Below are 20,786 nucleotides of genomic sequence, written 5' to 3'. Positions count from 1 at the left end.
ATCTCCCTTTGCTTTGAACTTTGAGCGTTGTAACTTTGCAGATGTTGTTTATGCTCAAACAGCAACATTACACACTAACTTAAGTTAGAAAAGGTAAATCATAATCAACCACCCCTTTAAATATGTTACACTCTTATTAACAGTTTAAAGCATATAATGCTTTTTATATTGTAATGAGGCAACACATAAAAAAATGCAATTATGATAATAAAAAACAATTATTTAAGTGGTTGGGGATACACTTCTTTTAATCATCCAAGTTAACACATCCAATTAATCACTCACTATTTCACTAATTACACTTGTCAAAACTGTTTTTGTGTTTTCAGTGTGCTGCAACATAAGGCTGATGAGACCTGTACGGACAGTCCGGTCACCTCAAACCAGAGCCAGAGCCAGATTCAGCCCCTGCTGTACCGTCTGCAGCAGCTGACATCAGAGCATCAGAGCGCTCAGACCCAACTGTGTCTGGCCCAGGAGAGAGAGAGCGAGGCCAATGAGAAAGTTCAGAGGTGGGTACAGTACAGACATGTGCACTGCTGGTCAAAAGGTTTATATATGTGCTCAATATTCCTGTCTATGTATGTGCGGAGCTCAGTTGCTCCCGGCCCATGCGAACGCTCCACTTATGTAACGCACATGCTCATCGGAGAAGCAAAGTCCGCTTAACTACTACATAGAAATGTCATGTTGGCGCGTTACTTAAGCCTTAAATAACGCGCCAACATGACATTTCTATGTAGTAGTATACTTGTTCATGCTGCTATTTTCCAATGAGTGACAGTGAATGAGTACAGAATAGATGCTGTCAAATGACAAAATAACAAAAAAGCATTACAAAAGTAGTCTCATATGACTCGTGCACTATGTACGAAGTCCACGTGACTCATTTGGACTCGTTTTATGGTACTTGTATTGAGCGTTTTGGTCATTTTTGGAGCTTGACAGTGTCTGTCCCTACTCACTTTCATTCCAATGAAAAGAGCATGAACATTCTTCAAAAATGACCGTTCAATAATTTTTAGATGAGCTCTTGCTGTTTGGAGATGTTCCTGCACCTGCACGTTCTTAAAGCCTGTTCTCTCAGTCTCCCTAACCTTGGTCTCCTGATCTGTTATATACATTTATAAAAACTGGTTGTCTAGATATTCTCTCTATCCCTCTTGTCTCACTCACATGGGGGGCTCCCCACGCAAAGCAAACACAGGCCGGCCTGCTGATCTATTTACATGATGAATTAACCAAAGGGGGTGGAGATGCTGAGCTGAGGGGGGTGCTCAAAACACAGAGAGAACCCCCCACCACCCCATCACAATGAGAGAACTTTAGTGCACTGTTTACACATGCCTCTCTAAAAGGGTTTCCATTTACAGAGGAAAGATCACACAGCTTCTGCTGCATGACATGAAACTCTAAATCCCACAATGCACTTTGCTTTGACCGGTGCTACTGTCCTTACCTAGACAGCAAGTGTGTGTCAGAGTAGCTTGTTTGTGTACTGACCAAGTGGCGTCCACAGTGCAAGCTTCAGCTGTGTGAGTCAGCATTTGAGACCAACTGCTTCTTTCACCCCTGTGCAGGGCTACTGGAAGAGACTCTGTGTAGTATTACTGGAAGTTAACAAGTTCCCAGTTATGTATTCTGAGAATCAGCATGCTATATTGCTTTAGGCTCTGATTTAGTGCCAAATAATTTCTTAAAGGAATATTCCAGAAAAATATAATTCTCTCATAATTTATTCACTCTCATGATTTACTCTCTTCTGTGGAACACAAAAGAAGATATTTTGACGAATGTTGGAATTCTCAGACTTCTGAAGCTATGCAATGATATATCTTTTTTGTCTATCTAAGAGCTTGATATCGGTGTACACTGTCAGAATTATTATTATTATTATTATTTTTTTGCACAAATTATATCTATAGCTGTAGAACAGCTTGCCACTGGGGCAGAATCTTTAATTAAAAGGACAACTTTGTACATGATCTACCCTTAAGAGGTGCATATTAGTACTTTAGAGTTGTAATATACACCATATTGCCAAACGTTTTGGTAAACGTTTTTCGCCTGCCTTTACATGCACATGAACTTTAATGACATCCCATTCCTGATCCATAGGGTTTAATATGGAGTTGGCCCACCCTTTGCAGCTATAACAGCTTCAACTCTTCTGGGAAGGCTTTCCGCAAGGTTTAGGAGTGTGTTAATGGGAATTTTTGACCATTCTTCTAGAAGCGCATTTGTGAGGTCAGACACTGATGTTGGACGAGAAGGCCTGTGCCCGGTTGCATAAAGCACCTTAAGTGAAATTTTCCCTTAAGTTCGCCCTTATGTTTCCCTTAAACCTAAGGGTGTTGCAGAAAAATACCCTTAAGTGTTACTTAACTGTTTTTTTAAGTGAAACGTCATAAACACTTAGAATTTCCCTTAAATGCTTTTTTTTCACTTAAATAATCCCTTAAAAAGCGTTAAGTGTTGCATAAACCCCCTTAACGGTCATTTCCCTAAGTATAACTTAAGGTTTGGAAATCGTAACCTTAAGAGTAACGCGGACAAAAAATAAGACGACATGGCTGAATTTATGGAACCAGCTGAAGATAATTATGTGCCAAGAATAATTTTTAGGGATAGGGAGAACCCTATTGTTGCATGAATACCGTTTTGATCGACGCGCAATATTTGACATCACTAACAAACTAGACGGCGCCCTTGACCGTGTCACAGATCGCAACCACTCTTTACCTGCGGTGTTACAACTGCTTATAGCACTGCGTTTTTTTGCAACTGGGAGTTTTCAGACGATAGTGGGAGATGTTTTCCACGTTCATAAATCGTCTGTCGGCAGAGTGGTTCACCGGGTTGCGGGAGCTCTTTCCCGCTTGTGTTAGTGTTTTGCGTATCTATGGCAACAACAGACTTTTATAACGTGAATCCAGAATCGCTGTCGTGAAACACTTAAATGTTTCCCTTACCTAAGAGAATCGTTTAAGAGATTATATGCAACACCCTTAAGTTATTCTCTTAGGTAAGGGGAAATCGCCCCTTAAGTGTCATACTTAAGGGAAAAACTTAAGGTGCTTTATGCAACCGGGCACTGGCCCGCAGTCTCCGCTCTTATTCATCCCAAAGGTGTTCTATCGGGTTGAGGTCAGGACTCTGAGGCCAGGCAAGTTCCTCCACACCAAACTCGCTCATCCATGTCTTTATGGACTTTGCTTTGTGCACTGGTGCGCAGTCATTTGGAATATCCCCAAACTGTTCCCACAAAGTTGGGAGCATGAAATTGTCCAAAATGTCTTTGTATGCTGAAGCATTAGGAGTTCCTTTCACTGGAACTAAGGGGCCAAGCCTAACCCCCGAAAAACAACCCCACACCATAATCCCCCCTCCACCAAACTTTACACTTGCCACAATGCAGTCAGGCAAGTACAGTTCTCCTGGCAACCGCCAAACCCAGACTCGTCCATCGGATTGCCAGACAGAGAAGCGTGATTCGTCACCCCAGAGAGCTCGTCTCCACTGCTCTAGAGTCCAGTGGTGGCGTGCTTTACACCACTGCATCCCCCGCATTGCATCGCACTTGGTGATGTAAGACTTGGATGCAGCTGCTCGGCTATAGAAACCCATTCCATGAAGCTCTCTACGAACTGTTCTTGAGCTAATCTGAAGGCCACACAAAGTTTGGAGGTCTGTAGCTATTGACTCTGCAGAAAGTTGGCGACTTCTGCGCACTATGCGCCGCTGCATGCGCTGACCCCTCTCTGTGATTTTACGTGGCATATCACTTCATGGCTGAGTTGTTGTTGTTCCCAATTGCTTCCACTTTGTTATAATACCACTAACAGTTAACCGTGGAATATTTAGTAGCGAGGAAATTTCATGAATGGACTTATTGCACAGATGGCAACCTATCACGGTATCACGCTTGAATTCACTGAGCTCCTGAGAGCAACCTATTATTTCACAAATGTTTGTAGAAGCAGTCTGCATGCTTAGGTACTTGATTTTATACCACTGTGGCCATGGAAGTGACTGGAACACCTGAATTCAATGATTTGGAGGGGTGTCCCAATACTTTTGGCAATATAGTGTACCTTATAGTACTACTGAACCATTTATGGGTAAATAAGGTACAAAGATATTCCTTTGAGGGTAGTCCCAGTGACACGCCCTAAAGGTACAATATTGAGTATGCAATATTAGTTGAATGCAAAAGTATGTGAAGATTATTCAAAAAAATATTCAAAAGTCCCCCAATGGGGTGAGTAAATGTGACAGAATTTGGAACAACTTTTACTCCTTTTTTTTATTACAGCGAGTCCTCGCAATAATGATGGTTAGGGTTGAGGTGACTGCAATTTTTTCTTATAGAGCAAAGGATATCATGAGTGTGAGCATCTACGTGCATACATAACTGGGATTGTCCGCAGTAGGTGAAGGGAACAGCACCGGTCACACCTGACCGCTAGCTGACATTCAGATGGATGCCCTGCACTCACCGGGCTCCGGGCGGCCTGTGGGAAGCCGCTCTGACGTGGGCCTCGTCGCACGGCTGTGAGAAGAATGCAGGGGTGATGCGACCGGCCTCCAGGGGAGGAGGAAGCCCAGCGCCGGGCCAGAATGTGGCACCTGAGTGCCGTTCCTGCAGGCCCATTGACGGAGGAGCTGAGCTGAATGTCTAATGACCTGCTGAATCAAATTTGGCCATGAGAAGCACACAAAGGACCTTTTCATTGGCCCGACGGCCCACAAATGGGCTGCGGCTTGTGTGTCCCATCACGGCGCAGTCTCGCAGGCTCTTCTGTCTGGCACAGCGAGGGCTGACCCTCCTCAGCGGCCTTTTTTTGTTTGTGCCGTTCTGCTTCCTGTGCAATGCTAAAAATCCATCTATAGTTTGCTGTAGTTAGAAGCGAGATCTTTCATGTTAGGGTTTTTGTCAGGCATTGTCGTGGGATAATTATAGATTACAAACAGGATCTTTTTTTGCATTGAAACACGGATATGTTGTCGTGCCATACATAAAACGTGCTGTTGTTTAGAATTTATGCACGGCTGCTGTTTACTCTGTGTTATTTGAGCTGGAATTGTTGGTTTTGCGACTCTGTGAATTCTTAATCGGGATTTGCGCTTTTGCCGGCTCTTCCCTCGCGTGTATGTTTGGGTTTACGGCCACTCTCTGCAAACAGTGTTCACCAAATCCTCCCCAGCCCGCAGGCACACCTTGGAGATCCTGCCACGGAAAAAGGCAGACCTGTTAATTGTGCAAACATGACAGGGAGGCTAATGAATATATTTAAAACGCTAAAAATTTGCACACAAGGGGGAAAGGTGTTTCCGTGCATGTTTATGGAGGCGAGAGAGAGACAGTTGTGTGGTGTGTTTGTCTGCATGTTTGTGTGTGTGTGTGTGATATGAAGGCTGTTTGCTTGTGTATGTATATATGCTCGTGTGCGGGGCCTGTTCATTTAGCAACAATGACCTTTTATAAATATTAGTCTGTGGTTTTGAATCATCCCCTCCCCCTCATCTTTCCCCCTTTCCCTCCAACGTGACTCGTTTCTCTCGGCCACAGAGCCTCTGAGCAATACATATGGTCCGGCGGCTGCTCTTCGATCTCTCTCTGCGGGAAAACAGGTGGAGACTTCGGCAGGAGTTAGGCTTGGGTCAGACCGCTCCCATATGCTCACTTGATAAGACTGAGAAACCTCAGTAGACAATACTAGCACTGGGTATGCTAAGCAGCACCTCTTATCAGTTCTGATAGAGCTGGGCTGTTTTTAGTGCACGCTTTGTTGTTGTAAGCCTGCTTGAACTCCATTTTATTGTGAATACCTAGCTCTTTTTTTGTTGAAAACGCTTGGATTTAACAATCCTGAGCTCTCTAAAACCTACTGATATTGTTGTGCATGATGTTTATTTATACAATTTATTCATTTAATTTTTTACCTTCCACGTCTGGTTTTTAGATCACTGAGTAAGTACTGAAAAAAATTATCTGGATATTATTGAGAATAGGAAAAAAAGAGAGTGTTAAACTCTAGTTAGTTAATTTATGCTTTTTATCAAATAAATCAGTCACATTTTGAAAATTGCATACAGTTTTAATTTTGTCTTTCACCTTTTAGTTCGAGATTCGCTCACATTCAATTTAATGCATTTTAATCATATATATATATATATATTTTATATATATATATATAATATTCAAACTAATAATAAAATTGTAATCTACTTTTATTTATATAATTTATATTAATAGAAATTGAAAATTATGCATAGTTTTCATTTTGTCTGTCACCTTTAATTTGAGATTTGTTTACATTTAATTTATATTTAATGCATTTTAATCACACATACACACACACACACACGCATATGATTTTTTTTCATAATATTTAAGCTAATAATTTATATATAAATTAAATGTGGATCTAATTCATATCAATTTAGGTGTTGTAACTGAGTTTCAATTTATTTTGTTATATATATATTAAAAGGTCTGATTTCATTCTTTTTTTTTTTATCCTCACATAATTTTCCATCTTATCATTTTAAGTAATGTCAGAGATTCAGAAGTGTCTTTTTGAAGCAGAACCAGCATTTGTTTGGATGGAGAGAAGCAGGACTGCTCTCATTCCCCATTATTCATTTGCTCCCAAAGAATCCCTTCACCCATCTAGATCTCCCTCCATTTCCACAGAGTCTCTGGGATCATCACCCTCATAAGCACAGGTTTACTCACCCCGACCAATCACATGACACCACACATGGGCTTCTGTTTGCCGGAGTAAAGGCAGGCGGATATTTGGAGGATTTGGGCATTGACACCAGCATGGATGTCTCACCCACTTTAAGAAGTGTCTACATCCATTCTCCGTATCTTTCCGTTCCTCAAAGAGCGCCCTTGTGTGAGGAGGAAACAGCCAAGAGCTGGCCTGCATTTGTCTTGCTCTTCTTTCATTTACACACTCACTCACTTATTTCTGCTTTTCCTTTCTCAGGTTGGAGCGGTTGGTGGAGGTGTTACGGAAGAAAGTGGGCACTGGCAGCGTCCGAAAAGTCATCTGACTGACTGGCCGTCGGGCGACCCGAGCAGACGGCCACATCTGGTGACCAGGCTGAAGCGTTTAACTCTGAGCAAACAGCCGAAGCCTGGCCTGGGCAAACACAGGCTGGAAGTGGCGTTCTTTCTCTCAGCCCTGTTCTCATTCCAGCCCATGCTCAGAAACGCCATCGTAAATGTTTAACCACATTCTCTCCGCAGTCACCAATGAAACTACTGCTGCCAGTAGTTTTTCCTACTAATCCAAAGGTTTTCTTTCTTCTCCTCTCGGTCGATTTTTACTTACAGTGTGACCTTAAGTCTGGTTAAACACGGGAAATTTGATTGGACAATTACTTTTGTGAGGTACTGAGACTTTTTCTTTCTTTTGCATATAAAGCCAGCTATTTTTGGACCAAGCTGGAATTTTTATTTTATTAAATTTGTTTACAGACTATAGATATTTTAAAATGTTCCCAAATTAATAAAGGGAGTTAAAACAACAGTATACAGTGTATGTCAACACAATCAGTATTTATGAACATGAAAAGCTTGTTCAGTGATATTTGATGATACATTTATTTTGTGCTTATCAATTAGATTTTGAAAATAGAAAGTATCAAATGTATTAAAAATAATCAAATCAAACTGTGCAGTCCACTTATAGAGAATACCGTTTATTTGTTTAATTGGTTTAGATGACCCAAAACTCCCTTATTTATTTGATTTTTTTTCTTCTTTAATTAATTTGAAACTAGTCTTTTTGAGGACAAATATATATTGTTTTTTTTTTTCTTCTTACAATTATTTCAAAACAACAAAAACATGTTTGTCTAAACATAATCAAACCTGTAAATAATGCTTTTTAATTCAAGTTGAATTTCTTAAATATTTGAATTCAAATCCTTTTTTTAATATGTTCTTAAATGTATGTTGTTTATGGTTTAAACCATTTAAATTCATATCCTGAATATTTAGTATAAAAAAACGCAAGAACAAAATCATATATATATTGTGGGAATGGCAGATCAATGTATATTTAAAAAATACCAATATAAAATACTTTTTTTTTAAACCCTGATGATTCTTTGAATTCTTCGCTGTGAGTCCCTTTGCATGCTGATAATTCACAAACATAAAATGGGCTAAAGAGATCTGTCGACCTTTACCAACAACTAGATACCCCAAACAATTATATAAGCGTGGTTTATGTTGTCTTTCCCTGTCCGTCCTTCAGCAGAGCTGTTCTTCAGCCTGATCGATTATGTACTCAGAAATATGTTAGATGCAGCGGTGAATAAAGAAAAGGCTGTTTAGGCCAGACGTGCCGCTGAGTGTCCCTCCCCTCAAATAAACGCCGACACCAGGACAAGCTTGTCGATTTTCCTCCTATAGGTTACCGTGGAGATGGCACAACCTGGGTGTCCCCACACATCCCTATGGAAAACACTTGCCCTTTGATGGTGCAACTTTTTTTTCTTTTTTTCGAGAGACGAAAACTTTTGTTTTGAGATGTGCATTCTTAAATGATTTGTTTGAGGTGTGCGTGTTTTAAGTGACTTGTTTGATATGTGGGTGTGGAGGCTCGAGTCTGTGTTTATTGTGGCATGTGGAGTGAAATGCCCCATTACCACCCCCCAAATTCAGTGTGCGTGATCATCGACTTACAAAAAAACTTTTATACGCTTTAATTAAAACCGTGTTTCGGCTGCACATATTGAATGACCCTCAGAGAAAAGCACCACTGATCCGGTTGCTATAACGACACCAAATATTTCAAGCTCTCTCTTTTTCTCTGTCTGCTTCTCTCCTTCTCATAGTAGCTGTTTATTTATACAAATATAGTTAGTTATTTTTTCCCAGGTTCTAATCGAGCTGATAAATGTGTGTTGGTTTTGATGTTAAAATGATGCATTATTGAATCGGATAACCATCAAATTGACGCATGAGATGCATAACTTTAATTCTAAATGTGTGGCTAATAATACACTGCAAAAAAATGATTGTTGGTTTAATTTAAAGTAGCCTAAGTAAAATGGGTGCATTCATTTTGTGTTCATTAAAATAAAATAAAATAGTTAATATGATGGAGATTGGTTTAATCAACAGAATCTCAAAATATGATGTTATCTGAACCATATAAATTGTCAAAGTTGATTTGACAAAAGAAAAAAATGTTGTCATAACAAATCATGATTTTTTTTTTACAGTGAAAATATTTGTTTGGGCCAGTTTGCCATTTCACAATAGCCTTAATCATCTTATTTGCTATCATAATACTAAGTGAAATTGCAATATAAGCTTTTTATTACATTAATCTCTCAAATGCTTTATTCTTAACTTGTAAATGGCCATTGAGAAATAAATTATATATAGGCGATATAGGTTACTGTAAAAAAAAAACTGCCTTCAATTTTTAAGTAAAATCAACTTGGATGTTTAAGTCATTTAAACTTAAATTCCATTAAACTGCATGGCTTAAAAAAATTAGTGGAATCTTGTATAACTTAAATTTGTTTTAATTGCTTAACTTGTTTTGATGAGTTAAAACAATGTGAAAACATAAGTTGTCATAACGTATTGATCATATAATTTGTATTATGAATTGTATTTATTATTCGATATAAATATATATGCAAACAAAATATATATAAACGAGAAATGCATTGGTTTATTGCGTCCGCCATGAAACTCCAAAAGAAACCAACTGGCTGTTTCTCTCCAAATCCCCCGCTGTAGAATAATGAAGACACAAAACAGGGGAGTGCGAGACCACCAACCTGACATGGTCGATGCATATTAGAGGGGCACAAAGCTCTAATAAACTTCTCCCGTATCATTTTTAATGGAAAAGCAGCTGCTTCTAAAGCTGATGTCGGATAGAGATCTCTCCCTCTTCTCTCTCGCCCTTTGAAAGCCCCTTTCTTTCTTTCGTGTGCGTGTGATTCTGGAGGGGTATTGCTTTGCTCTTTTCGTTGGCCAAGCACAATTGTGTTATTGGAGATAATTAATTCAATCCCCATCAGAAGGTATTAGGAGCGCCTTGGCCCTGTAGTGCTTTTCCAAACTCAGAATGAAAAGAGGGAGAAGAAAGGTCTACGGGTAGACCCGCTGATGGGCGCTTTGAACTAAAGGGCCGTGTGCATTGTTGTCGAAATTTTGCTCCATAAGGCTGAAGAAAGCGCCAGAGCTTTTGATGGGGCAACGAGAAATGCCACATAAGTTTGAACACTGCCTGCTGATCGCATATGTTAAGTCTGGCTCGTTTAAAGACGCGCGCTATAATTGCACAATGCAACGTAAAGGTCGCGTTATAGAAATACAACCTTTCGGATGTCGCTCTGTACAATCACTGCGCCAATAGCAAACAATAAAACTCCCATGCAAATTAGAGCATATCTAAATTAGACCCATCCATGCATGTCAATATTTAAATTATATGATTATATAGGGAATGAATGAGGAGTTCGTTAACCCTGACAGTGCATTCGTTAAGAGGTTTTCCCAAAAACGTGTTAAATAATATTTATGCACAGTTGGTTGGTTCTTAGATTTTCAAGACCGCACATTAATAATGCTTTGGTCTTATTATCATCAGCTTTTTAGTTGACGTATAGTTTCTATTATAAAGATTTATCAATTATTTCAAGAAAACAATGTTTCCGATAAAGCATTTGATTGAGGAGCAAATATAGCCTACATAATCAAGTTTCACCTGGTGTAACTGCTGCGACATATGAACTCGATCATGGTGCAATGTCGTTTTCTACGTAATCCATCATAATGATTTCAATAAAATTATTAGAATTAGTGGTACAATATTTTGCATTTGTATTTTATTTATAGTTTTATTTCGATTTGTATCTCAATTAATCAAGCCCAGATATTTTATTTTTGTAAGCAGGTAAATTCTGTTATATTTACAGTTTTTTTAGTTAATAAAATATAAAGCAATCGGTTTTTATAATGCATTTGTCGTGCGCATGAGAGAAGGTAATTTAGATTATTCTAAATTGTGATTTTGTTGGATCTTTGCCATTGCAAAGTATGCAATTTTATTTTCTAATGCTTTTGAGTGATTATTATTTTTATTTATTTATTTTACAAATTTCAGTATCGATTGTTGACATTATTAGTAACTTTACCATCTTTAATTGGGCTAAATATCTCTGTCGCGAGCTCTAATTAAATATCATATAAATTGACCGCTCCGGACACTAATTTTGGAAACAAAATGTGGTCTTAATTTTTTTTTTTGAATTAAAAAATAAAAGGCAGAAATATAAGCTATATAGCTTTATTTTATATAGGCTGCACATATCTAGATTTCTCAAGCCTGAAGTCAATTATCCATTTTATTTACGCATCGGGGGGGAATTACAAGATAATTAAATGAATTTCACGGCCACTCAGCCAAAATGCGTGTATACAAAATACCATGATCAAAGTCAAATCTGTTCAGGTTCACGTGCCCATCATGTAGGTTACGCTCCACAAAAAGATGATTTGGCCTCTCTATGATATTGTTTAAAATCCTATTTAAAACGAGATCGGATCTTTTATGAAGCGAGTCTTTGAGGCTGCGCGTGTGTTAGACTTGGATTTTCTCTTGGTCTTTTACCAACATCAAGTCAAAACCAGACGGGCTCAGCCAAAAGCTGGCTTTGAGAGCAGACAGCCTATATTAAAGAATTTAATCGGATTCAAAATAGCATCTATTTCTATTTTATTTCAGGGTTTATTTGAGTTATTGAGCATGCATTGCTTGGACATAAAATAATGCAACAAAAAAAAAATCACAAAAGAGAATCAATTATTTCTAAAAACGAAATGAATTAAAATCACGTATTCTTAAAAAAATAAATATCTTAGTTTTTAACCAATAGTCTTGGGATAATTGCTAATGTAATTTCACTAAGAAAACAAAATGCATGCATGAACCTCTTTGTATAAAAATGTCACAAACGTGTTGCTTGATTAAGAAATACATATTTTATTCACAATGCATTTCCACCTCGGATTAATTTATTTCAATACAAGATTGGGAAGTGTTTTTTTGTCCAAACGAGGTAAGTAACCCCCAAAAATAATGAGTAAAATGACAACATTCAAATACATCTGCAACAGACAAGGGGCTTCGCTTTTATACCAGCAACAAGACCAAAAAGTTGACCTTCATTCGTGCACGTTGTAACAATGGGGAACTACAAGTTTGGGGGGGATCACAACAAGTATTTTACAAGCTCAAAAATGATTTTAAATACACTAGCAATGATTTATAACTGGGATATACAGTCATTGGAAACACTTTACAATATTTTATTATACACATACACATTTTGTTATATTTTAAAGTAACAGTTCTTTTGCACCAAGTGCATGCAAAAAAAATAAAATAAAGTTTTTTCCCCCCCTTAGTCGGCAACTGACTAAGACGTATTAAGAACAGGCCTTGAATACACACCTTGGTAGTAAGAGGCCTCTAAAGCCGAAGGGTCCATGCTGGCTCTCCCGGCCATGGGCAAGCTGGAAGACATCCCCGAGCCATAGGAGGAATATTGCAACGCTTGTTCATAGGCTTTCAATTCCAGTTTATGCTGTTGCTCTGAAGAGGACATTAAATTATTGATGGAAAACGGGTGGTTGAAGGAGTAATGAGGGTCTCCTTTGAGGTGCAGCTGGGGTTCGTGGGCCATAGAGTGCAGCGAGGACAGGGACGTGGACACGGGGTGCACCTGTGGGCCGGTGCTCTTCAGTTCAGAGTTAGCGGTGCTACCGCTCCTGTGGTCCAAACTGGGAGGACTGGACGACTGGTTCGAGGAGGTTATGGAGCTGGAGTCCATATGCACAGGTTTGCTGCTGGTGCTGTCACTGGCCGGTGAGCCAGAGCCGCTCGAATGCTCTCTCTTTCCGTCAGACCTCTTTCCATCGGGCAACTTTTTGTCGCATTTAAAGCGCTTCTGTCTTCGCAGGTAACAGCCATTCTCAAACATATTCCCAGAATCTGGATGCAGGGCCCAGTAGGAGCCTTTTCCCGGCTTGTCGGGTGACCTGGACACTTTGACGAAACAGTCGTTGAAGGACAACGAGTGCCTGATGGAGTTCTGCCACCTTTGCTGGTTCTGACGGTAGTAAGGGAACAGGTCCATTATCCACTGGTAAATCTCACTCAAGGTAAGCATTTTGCTGGGTGCCTGCTGGATGGCCATCGTGATGAGGGAGATGTAGGAGTAGGGCGGTTTGGCGTGCGGGTAACTTCTCCTGAAGGTCTTGTTGTCTCTGGCCCGGTTGAGGTTGGGTTGCGCGTATGTCATGGAGCTCATGGTGGGGCTCATGCTGGAGTAGGGGTTCAGCGCGTTCATGGAGCTGTGCTGAGCCGTCATGGCGTTCAGGTTGGACGGGCTGAGCGCGGTGCCCATGCTCGACACGCCGCCGCCCATCCCGTTCATGTGTCCGGTGGCGCCCGGGGGCATCCCGGCCATGGTGCCCGGGCTCAGGCCGGCACTCAGCGCTGGGTTCGCATAGGACATGTTAAAAGAACTGGAAGTCATATTCCCACTGGTGGACATGCTCATGTAACTGTTCATATTATTCATGGAGCTCAGCCCAGCGTTCATGCTGCTGTTCGTCATGGGAGAATAGACCTAAAGGAAAGAAAGAAATCGTGATACATTTGTACTCAGCACTTTTATTCGTATAGAGTGTAGCCATATTTTCTCTAAGACAATAATGTAGCCTGCTTTTCCCCCTTTTTATCTTAAAAAATAAATAATAATAATTAGGCTAAATAAAATAATAAAAACAATAGCCTATTGGAAAAAAAAAATCAGGCAACGCCATCAACAATTGTGAGAATTAGAATTTTTAATCTAAATGTAACGTTTTTATTTTGTTCTTTTTAAAATAACGAAATAACCTATTGAATTCGCTGATGCACGTGACAGTAAAAATAAAAACGTAGGACTTTTATCGCGTTTAATAATTAAATGTAATTTTGCAATGACTCAAATTGAACGAGGCTAAACAGAATCTTGTAATGGAAATGTGTGACATATACATAATCGACAAAAAATTGAATAAAAATAGCTAACAATTTCAGATAGTTGATATCATCCCTATTGAAAATGATATTTGATAAACTCTTCCAAGACTATTGTGAGTATTATTGTCACTTGCACTGGCATCACTACTGCCACCAAGTGGGTTAATCAATGGCTGATATTTTTATCAGCTTCAGACAACAATTCTGCAGAATATATATTTTACATTTAATTCCTCCGTTTTAAAAGTGGTTTGTAGCGTAAGCCTCAGTTCGAGTCTGTTGATCCATAATTCGCGTGCATGCAGCTACAAACTTTCTAACTATCCCAGCAACTCAGAGTGGCAGTAATAATAATAGTCTCTCACCTCTTGTGCATCATTATAGTAGCTGCTCCAGTCTGGAGTTTCGTGTCCTTCCATTTTCACTGCGCCTAACATTATGGAGGAAATCCGCAGCTCGTGCACATGCAGTTCCAGACTCACAGCGCGCGCGTGTGTGTGAGTGTGTATGTGTGTGTGTGTGAGTGTGTATGTGTGCGTGTGCGTCCTGGCACCGCGCGCAGTCACTGGTGGGATGTTGTGCGTGGCTTTGGGTAAAGTGAGGAAATGTTGGGACCGAACTGGAGATCTTCCCCTGCCTGTTACGTAGAACACGGTACAGCCCACTTTCTGTGTCTCATTTGCCTGGATCTCTCTCCTGCTTCCAGGAACACGTCTACTCTGCTGTTTTTAAATATGACCCGTGTGTTTTATTGCGCAATACTATTACCTGTAAAAACGAATAATCGTTTAATTTAAACTCTATTAGAATAAACACATTATGATGAATAATATTGAATATCCAATAAATGTTTGGCACATTGTATTTTTAATTTAATTTTATTTGAAATGGAAACATTTTAAATGATTTAAGGATTTTATTATTATCTAATTTTTTCTTTTCTTTCTTTCTTTTTCCGCCCAAAATAAGGGTTAGCTTTAATTAATTAATCCAGCATGACAATGTTATAGGCCTATAAAAAATAAAAAATAAAAAGTGTAAATTATGTATTAAAATTAAATGAGTGATCTTGTAAAGTGTAATTAATGTAATAATAATATTATATATTATATAACATATTAAGTTAGGATAATAGTAGGTAGATAGTAGTAGATAAAAAGATAATAGTAAGTTATCTTTCATAAATTTTGGAAAACATTTTATAATGATAACATGTTGATACAAATCATAAATCATGACATTTCTAACTAAGTCTATTTGAATTTACCGGTACATAATGATCTGTTAAGCATTATTTAATGTTATAATATTGATTTATGTTATTCATGAATGCTATTAATAGTGACTTGCAATACTTTTACATTTAAAATTACATTTTAACATTACATATATTCTTTCTAATCCATAATATAGAATGTTATTATAAAGTGTTATCAAAATTATAACAAAATTATGTGGATGCTTTATATTTACATTAAAAAATGTATGAAAATATATGAATTCTATCATAACTGAACAGTTTATTTTAATAATATGCTACTTAACAAATCATGTAATGCATTCTATTGTATATTTGTGAATGTCAGAAATGGTGTCACCAAGAAGCTTCACAGAATAGCAGAAGAAATATTACCAACTTGCAATAACTTTGCAGCCTATTAATTCTGGCACTGAAGCCAGGTGTTTAGGAAGGAACTGGAAACCCCACCATCTCCCTCCTTTTATTTCTCAGATGAACAAGAGGTCACATTTCCCAGTGTACACCTGCTAATGAGCGAATGACAGCACTGATCATCCACTTACAGCGGATTATCTCCAGTGATCTCTCACACCATTAGAGCACAGATCGATTCCTCACAGGACGGAGGGAAATGGCCCTTGAAGCAAAGAACATTAGACCATGTCAAAGCCCCCATGAGACAGGCAGAGAGAGAGGGAGAGGGAGAGGGAGAGAGAGGTAGAAGGGTAGAGGGAGCGATATAGCGATGGTATCAGGACTGTCTTGTCAGATTTAATACATGATTTATAAAATAATAGGCCTATAAAAACTACCTGCTTTATATATTTGCTTTAACAAACAGTGCATTATAGGCCTAATGTTATGCTATACTAAAAAATCTTTATTTTGTGCAGCAATTCTTGTGTTCTTATCAAGAAAAAAAAATGGCAAGGTTTTTTGGAGATAATAAAGTTCTTCAGATCAGTATTTTAAAGTACCGGCAGGTATGGTTTTCTTGAGAATTAGAGAATAAAAAGTACTTTTGGGGATTTTAAAATCATAATTGGAATGTAAAACTATTTTTATTCTAATTGGAAGCTTTATTTTGAATGCACTGTTAAATCTTTTTTTATCTCTCTATTCTGTGATTGTGTGTAAATAGAAAGGCATATTTGCACTATAGCTCGCTGAACATTTGAGTGCACTCTGTTATTGGCATGGATTGCTTCATGAAGAACCTTTAACATTCATGGAACCTTTCCATTCCACAAAATGTTCTTTATAGTTTAAAAGGGTTCTTAGATTTTTAGAATGTTCTTCGCACTAAGGGGGAAATTATTATTTTAAGAGCTGGTCACTGAAGGGTTTTTTGGGGGGAACTGAAAATGGTTCTTCATGATGCTAAAACACCTATTTGGGACCTTTATTTTTAAGAGTGTGGCTGAAGGGTTTTGTTGCCGTTCTAGCTGCCAGTAAAGTGCTATAGGCCTATGCGTAAAAAATGCATGCATGAAAAAACAAAACAATTATTAACATCAAGATAATTATCTACTTGATCATGATCTTATTGTGCAGATTTTCACTGGCAGCCCTGGCACGCGCATGGGAACGGTCGGTTGCTAGGAGACCCTGAATGGCGTTTCTCTGTTTGAGTTTCTGAGGTGGTAAAAAGCCGCAGTTTTTTTTCAGCAAATAGTTAGTACAATTTTATTTGAAGTAGATTTTCAGGCTGGAATACATAAATGAAAAGGTAAGGTGCTTTTAAAGATTACCTTTTTAATGATTTATTAAGATTTATTGTGTCACGGCACGAAAAGAGCCACTTTTGAGCAAGTGGGCTAACGTTAGCTGGCTAACTAAGTTATAGCGTTCATAGCTTTTTGAACTGTTAAACTGCAGTTTTTATTCTTTCGAAACTATTTATAATTGTTTTTATTTAGGCAGCGAGAATGTATAATGATTATTTCATGGGAGTCAGAAAAGAAAATGAAGATAAATAATAAAACGTTACAAAATAGCTCGAACTGAACTGTTGGACAAAATCATGTAAAAATTAATTTACTTTTTTTGTGCGCAAATATAACTTAACGTAACTCTTTTACCAGTCTCGACATAAATGTTATTGCTTATTTATTAAATGAGGTAACACGTATTTATTCTAATTTTAAACGTATTTGTTTTAAATCGTATAATATGATGAATGTAACGTTAATGTAATAAAAATATTGCTGATTTAACTTAAAAAAGTAGCCTAAGTTACCTGGTTCATTATAATGAAAGATTTAAGTAAATACAATGAAGATTGGTTTAATAAATAGAAACTCAATATATGATGTCTTCTGAACCGCATTAATTATCTAAGTTGATTTGACAAAAGATAAAAAGGCATGATAGCAAATCTTGAAAAAAGTTTTTTACAGTTGTTTCCTTTTTGATTTCCAGGATTTCCAGTAGCATACGAAACACTGAATCCAATCAGAACAGAAGACTTCTTCCTTACCTTACCAGGTAAGACCTGTCATCACAGATTTACCTCCCATCCTGACAAAACCCAGCTGTGTTGAGTCTCAAATAGACTTTCACTTTCCTCTCCTCTGCAAACTGCCCCCTAAATCCATGTCTCAACAAAGACCAACAAAATGAGCCGGGGTCAGAGCACAAGCCCAAACATTTCCTCCGTTGACAAATCCGGGAACACAATGGCTCTTCCAAAACTTAAAGCCAGGCATGGGATTGTCAGAAAGCCAGTCATAGCCTCTCTCGCAGGGACCACCAAAGCAGTATCCTTGTCCCAAAGGCCACAACCTCCTGCTAAGCCCAGATCAGAGTGGCCCTTATCAGCAGGTGGATCTTACAAACTTCACACACTTGCTCAGCAGGTCTCAGGTGAGGAGAAGAAAACCTCCAGCGCTCACCAGTCCACTATCTGTGAAAGACAGAACCGGCGGGACTCGGGCAGCTCTAATGACAATGAAGTGTCAAGCTCTGTGAATTCAGCACAGAATGGGCATAGAGGAGTGCAGAGAGGAAAGACTGAACAATTCTGGGAGCCTCATGAGCATCAAACTCTCTCCAAACACAGCAGCTCCCAGAGTCACACCAGCAGCGCTGGCTCCAGCACCATCCAAAGTGTCAAATCCACCTCTGATCTGCTGGAGGAAGCCAGAACTATTGCTGGACTCGTGCAGCCAGATGAGGTTGACCAGCAGAGGGCGCCAGATGAGAGCTTGGCAGACTCATTAGTGATGGGAAGTGGGCACACACCTGTAGTAGAGGACAGTGGTGCAACTTTCTCTGACCAAGCAACGGTGCATTCGATGGAAAGAGAAGCTGGAAACAACTGCAGCTCTGATGATGAGGTTAGCTGTTTATTTTTTATTTTATTTTTTGTAATATTGAACACAGCTGCAGCTCTGATGATGAGGTTAGCATTTTATTTTATTTTATTTGGAAAGAGAAGTTGGACACAGCTACTTTATTATTATTTATTTCTTCTTCTTCTTCTTCTTCTTCTTCTTCTTCTTCTTCTTCTTCTTCTTCTTCTTCTGCTTCTTCTTCTTCTTCTTCTCTTGAGGCTATGGCAGCCTGTAAAACTGCTTGTGGGAAAATGACAGTCTGAACTAGTCAAGTCATCTTTATTTTTATAGCACTTTATACAACAATACATATTGTTTCAAAGCAACTTTACAATGATAAACTGTAGAAAAAAATGATTCATGATGTAGGCTAAACATAGTTAAATTCTGCAGCTCTAAATATTTTTTTTAAAGAATAATATTTTTTTTTAAAATTTTTCAGCTGAAGTCAGTTCAGCAGAAGTGCAGAAAAAAGTGATATCATTATCCAGTTCAGTTCTCATCAAATAGTGTCAGTGCAGTCATGTCAATAATATTATTGATTATTAAGTGTCCCCAATTAAGCAAGCCAGAGACAACAGTGGCAAGGAAGCCAAACTCCATAAGGTGACAGAATGGAGATTTTTTTTTTTTTTTTTTTTTTTTTTTTGCCAGTTCTCCTCTGGCCAAACGGAGCATCTTGGGCCCTGTCCCAAATGGCACCCTAAGCACGAGTGTCGAGGTCTTCCTACGAGTCCGCACTTCCGTGACGTAACGCCGCTTTGACTCCTGGGAAGAAGTCTGCTGTAGAGTTTGCTTCAGTGCGGGCTTTGCAAAAGTGCGGTTTGAGGGCGCATATCAACCGCAAAGGTGACGCTTACGAGCACCCTTCTGAAACCTAACATGACAAATGGGACACCCATGGACTTAACGGACACACGTACGCGGCAGCCATTGTAAGTCCACAAGACCGAAAGTGCATATGAAGTGTGCCATTTGGGACAGGGCCTTGGTGTCGTTTAATTCCAGGCTGCAGCTGGAAGCAAATTTGGAGTATTTTTACTCTCTAGCGCCACCAACTGTCCAAAGTTGCGCTTACATTTTTGCTAATACCTTTTGAATCATAAGGGCTAGAAACATAGTTTGCATCCCAATTCACCTACTTATACTATGCCCTAGAAGTATGTATTGTTTTTGAGAAACAGTAAACTTTTGAGTGTGTCGCAGAAGAGTAGGCAAGCTTTGGGACATACTACTTCGTCATAACTGCGTCTTTAACGGACAGCTCTGTCATTTAGTTACACGCATCCTGTCACCATAAACTGGCCTGTCAATCATCTTGTCACAGTTAAAATCCTCCACATTCAATTCTATTTAATTTCAGAGAGAAATATAGCTGCACGTTAATCTGCCAGTCGTGGGTCTTTCATGCGGAGAACTCTCCTCGTGTGTTTGTATTTTGCATAATGATGCATTTAAGTTAATGACCAAACTAGGGCTGTCAATCGATTAAAAAATTTAATCACGATTAATCGCATGATTGTCACGAGTTAACTCGCGATTAATCGCACATTTTTTATTTGTTCTAAATGTACCTTAAATTAATACTTTTCAAGTTTGTAATACTCTAATCATTATGGGCATGGATAAATATGGATGCTTTATGCAAATGTATGTGTATTATTGAAACCATAGTCAACATAGAGCATGAAGACGAGACATGTTTCAAAGGTCATAGATGTTTTTCAAAGAACTTGTTCATGTCTATTAGACACATGAAGAAAGAACAAAGAAATACCAGGTTCCCATTACGTCTCTTTCTTTGCACTGAGCAATTTACTAAAACAAACATGTTTAGATTTTTGCATGACAGGGCAGCTCTTCTGAAAATGCTCAATGTACATTTATTATTTATTATTATATTAGTTTGTCTCTCTCTGTGCCCATTTTGATGAAGCTAAATTCTCAATAAAACTGTTTTCATTGATATATTTTACTGTTTCTGTTGTCAAACAACGGAATTAATATGAAATAGTGACTGAAACGCGACCCATTAAATGGGGGCGGAGTGTCAAAAGCTCTTTTAGGTTTTTTAAAACAACTTAAACTTTGTTTCATTTCACAAAAGCTCTATTACCGTGCGTGGTG

General features: G+C 38.6%; 3 protein-coding genes across 12 annotated transcripts in view; 2 read left to right on the top strand and 1 right to left on the bottom strand.

Moving 5' to 3' along the window:
- Positions 1 to 9,103, top strand: part of mipol1 (mirror-image polydactyly 1) — an 88,969-nt gene extending 79,866 nt beyond the window's left edge. For all 4 annotated transcript variants that reach the window (XM_079633130.1, XM_079633129.1, XM_079633127.1 and 1 more), the window contains 2 exons: positions 330 to 512; positions 7,002 to 9,103. In XM_079633130.1, coding sequence (XP_079489256.1) covers positions 330 to 512; positions 7,002 to 7,068 — 250 coding nt within the window. In that variant the 3' untranslated portion in view covers positions 7,069 to 9,103. The remainder of the gene's footprint in view (positions 1 to 329; positions 513 to 7,001) is intronic.
- Positions 9,104 to 11,323: 2,220 nt separating this feature from the next.
- Positions 11,324 to 14,673, bottom strand: foxa1 (forkhead box A1). Its single transcript, XM_079634117.1, has 2 exons — positions 14,450 to 14,673; positions 11,324 to 13,686 (listed from the first exon to the last, which is right to left on the bottom strand). The coding sequence occupies exons 1-2, from the start codon at positions 14,519 to 14,521 to the stop codon at positions 12,472 to 12,474; spliced, it is 1,287 nt and encodes a 428-aa protein (XP_079490243.1). The 5' UTR covers positions 14,522 to 14,673; the 3' UTR covers positions 11,324 to 12,471.
- Positions 14,618 to 20,786, top strand: part of ttc6 (tetratricopeptide repeat domain 6) — a 38,100-nt gene continuing 31,931 nt past the window's right edge. For 2 of the 7 annotated variants that reach the window (XM_079634113.1, XM_079634109.1), the window contains exons 1-3: positions 14,618 to 14,738; positions 16,879 to 17,053; positions 17,746 to 18,662. In XM_079634113.1, the coding sequence (XP_079490239.1) occupies positions 17,943 to 18,662 (720 nt within the window). In that variant the 5' untranslated portion in view covers positions 14,618 to 14,738; positions 16,879 to 17,053; positions 17,746 to 17,942. Of the gene's footprint in view, positions 14,739 to 16,878; positions 17,054 to 17,745; positions 18,663 to 18,714; positions 18,728 to 20,786 lie in introns of those variants that run through there. The other 5 variants (XM_079634110.1, XM_079634112.1, XM_079634111.1 and 2 more) reach the window with 5 other exon arrangements.

The sequence above is a fragment of the Phoxinus phoxinus genome (assembly GCF_949152265.1).
Source record: "Phoxinus phoxinus genome assembly, chromosome: 13".
NCBI classification, from domain to species: domain Eukaryota; kingdom Metazoa; phylum Chordata; class Actinopteri; order Cypriniformes; family Leuciscidae; genus Phoxinus; species Phoxinus phoxinus.
Note: the sequence above shows the minus strand (reverse complement) of the source record. Positions and strands in the feature narration are given on the sequence as shown.

What these genes read in the sequence shown, in the direction of transcription:
- foxa1 (XM_079634117.1), bottom strand. Translation starts at nt 14,521, where the DNA reads ATGTTAGGCGCAGTGAAAATGGAAGGACACGAAACTCCAGACTGGAGC. An exon ending in ACTATAATGATGCACAAGAG is followed by an intron (nt 13,687 to 14,449) that starts GTGAGAGACTAT and finishes TCTTTCCTTTAG; the next exon opens with GTCTATTCTCCCATGACGAA.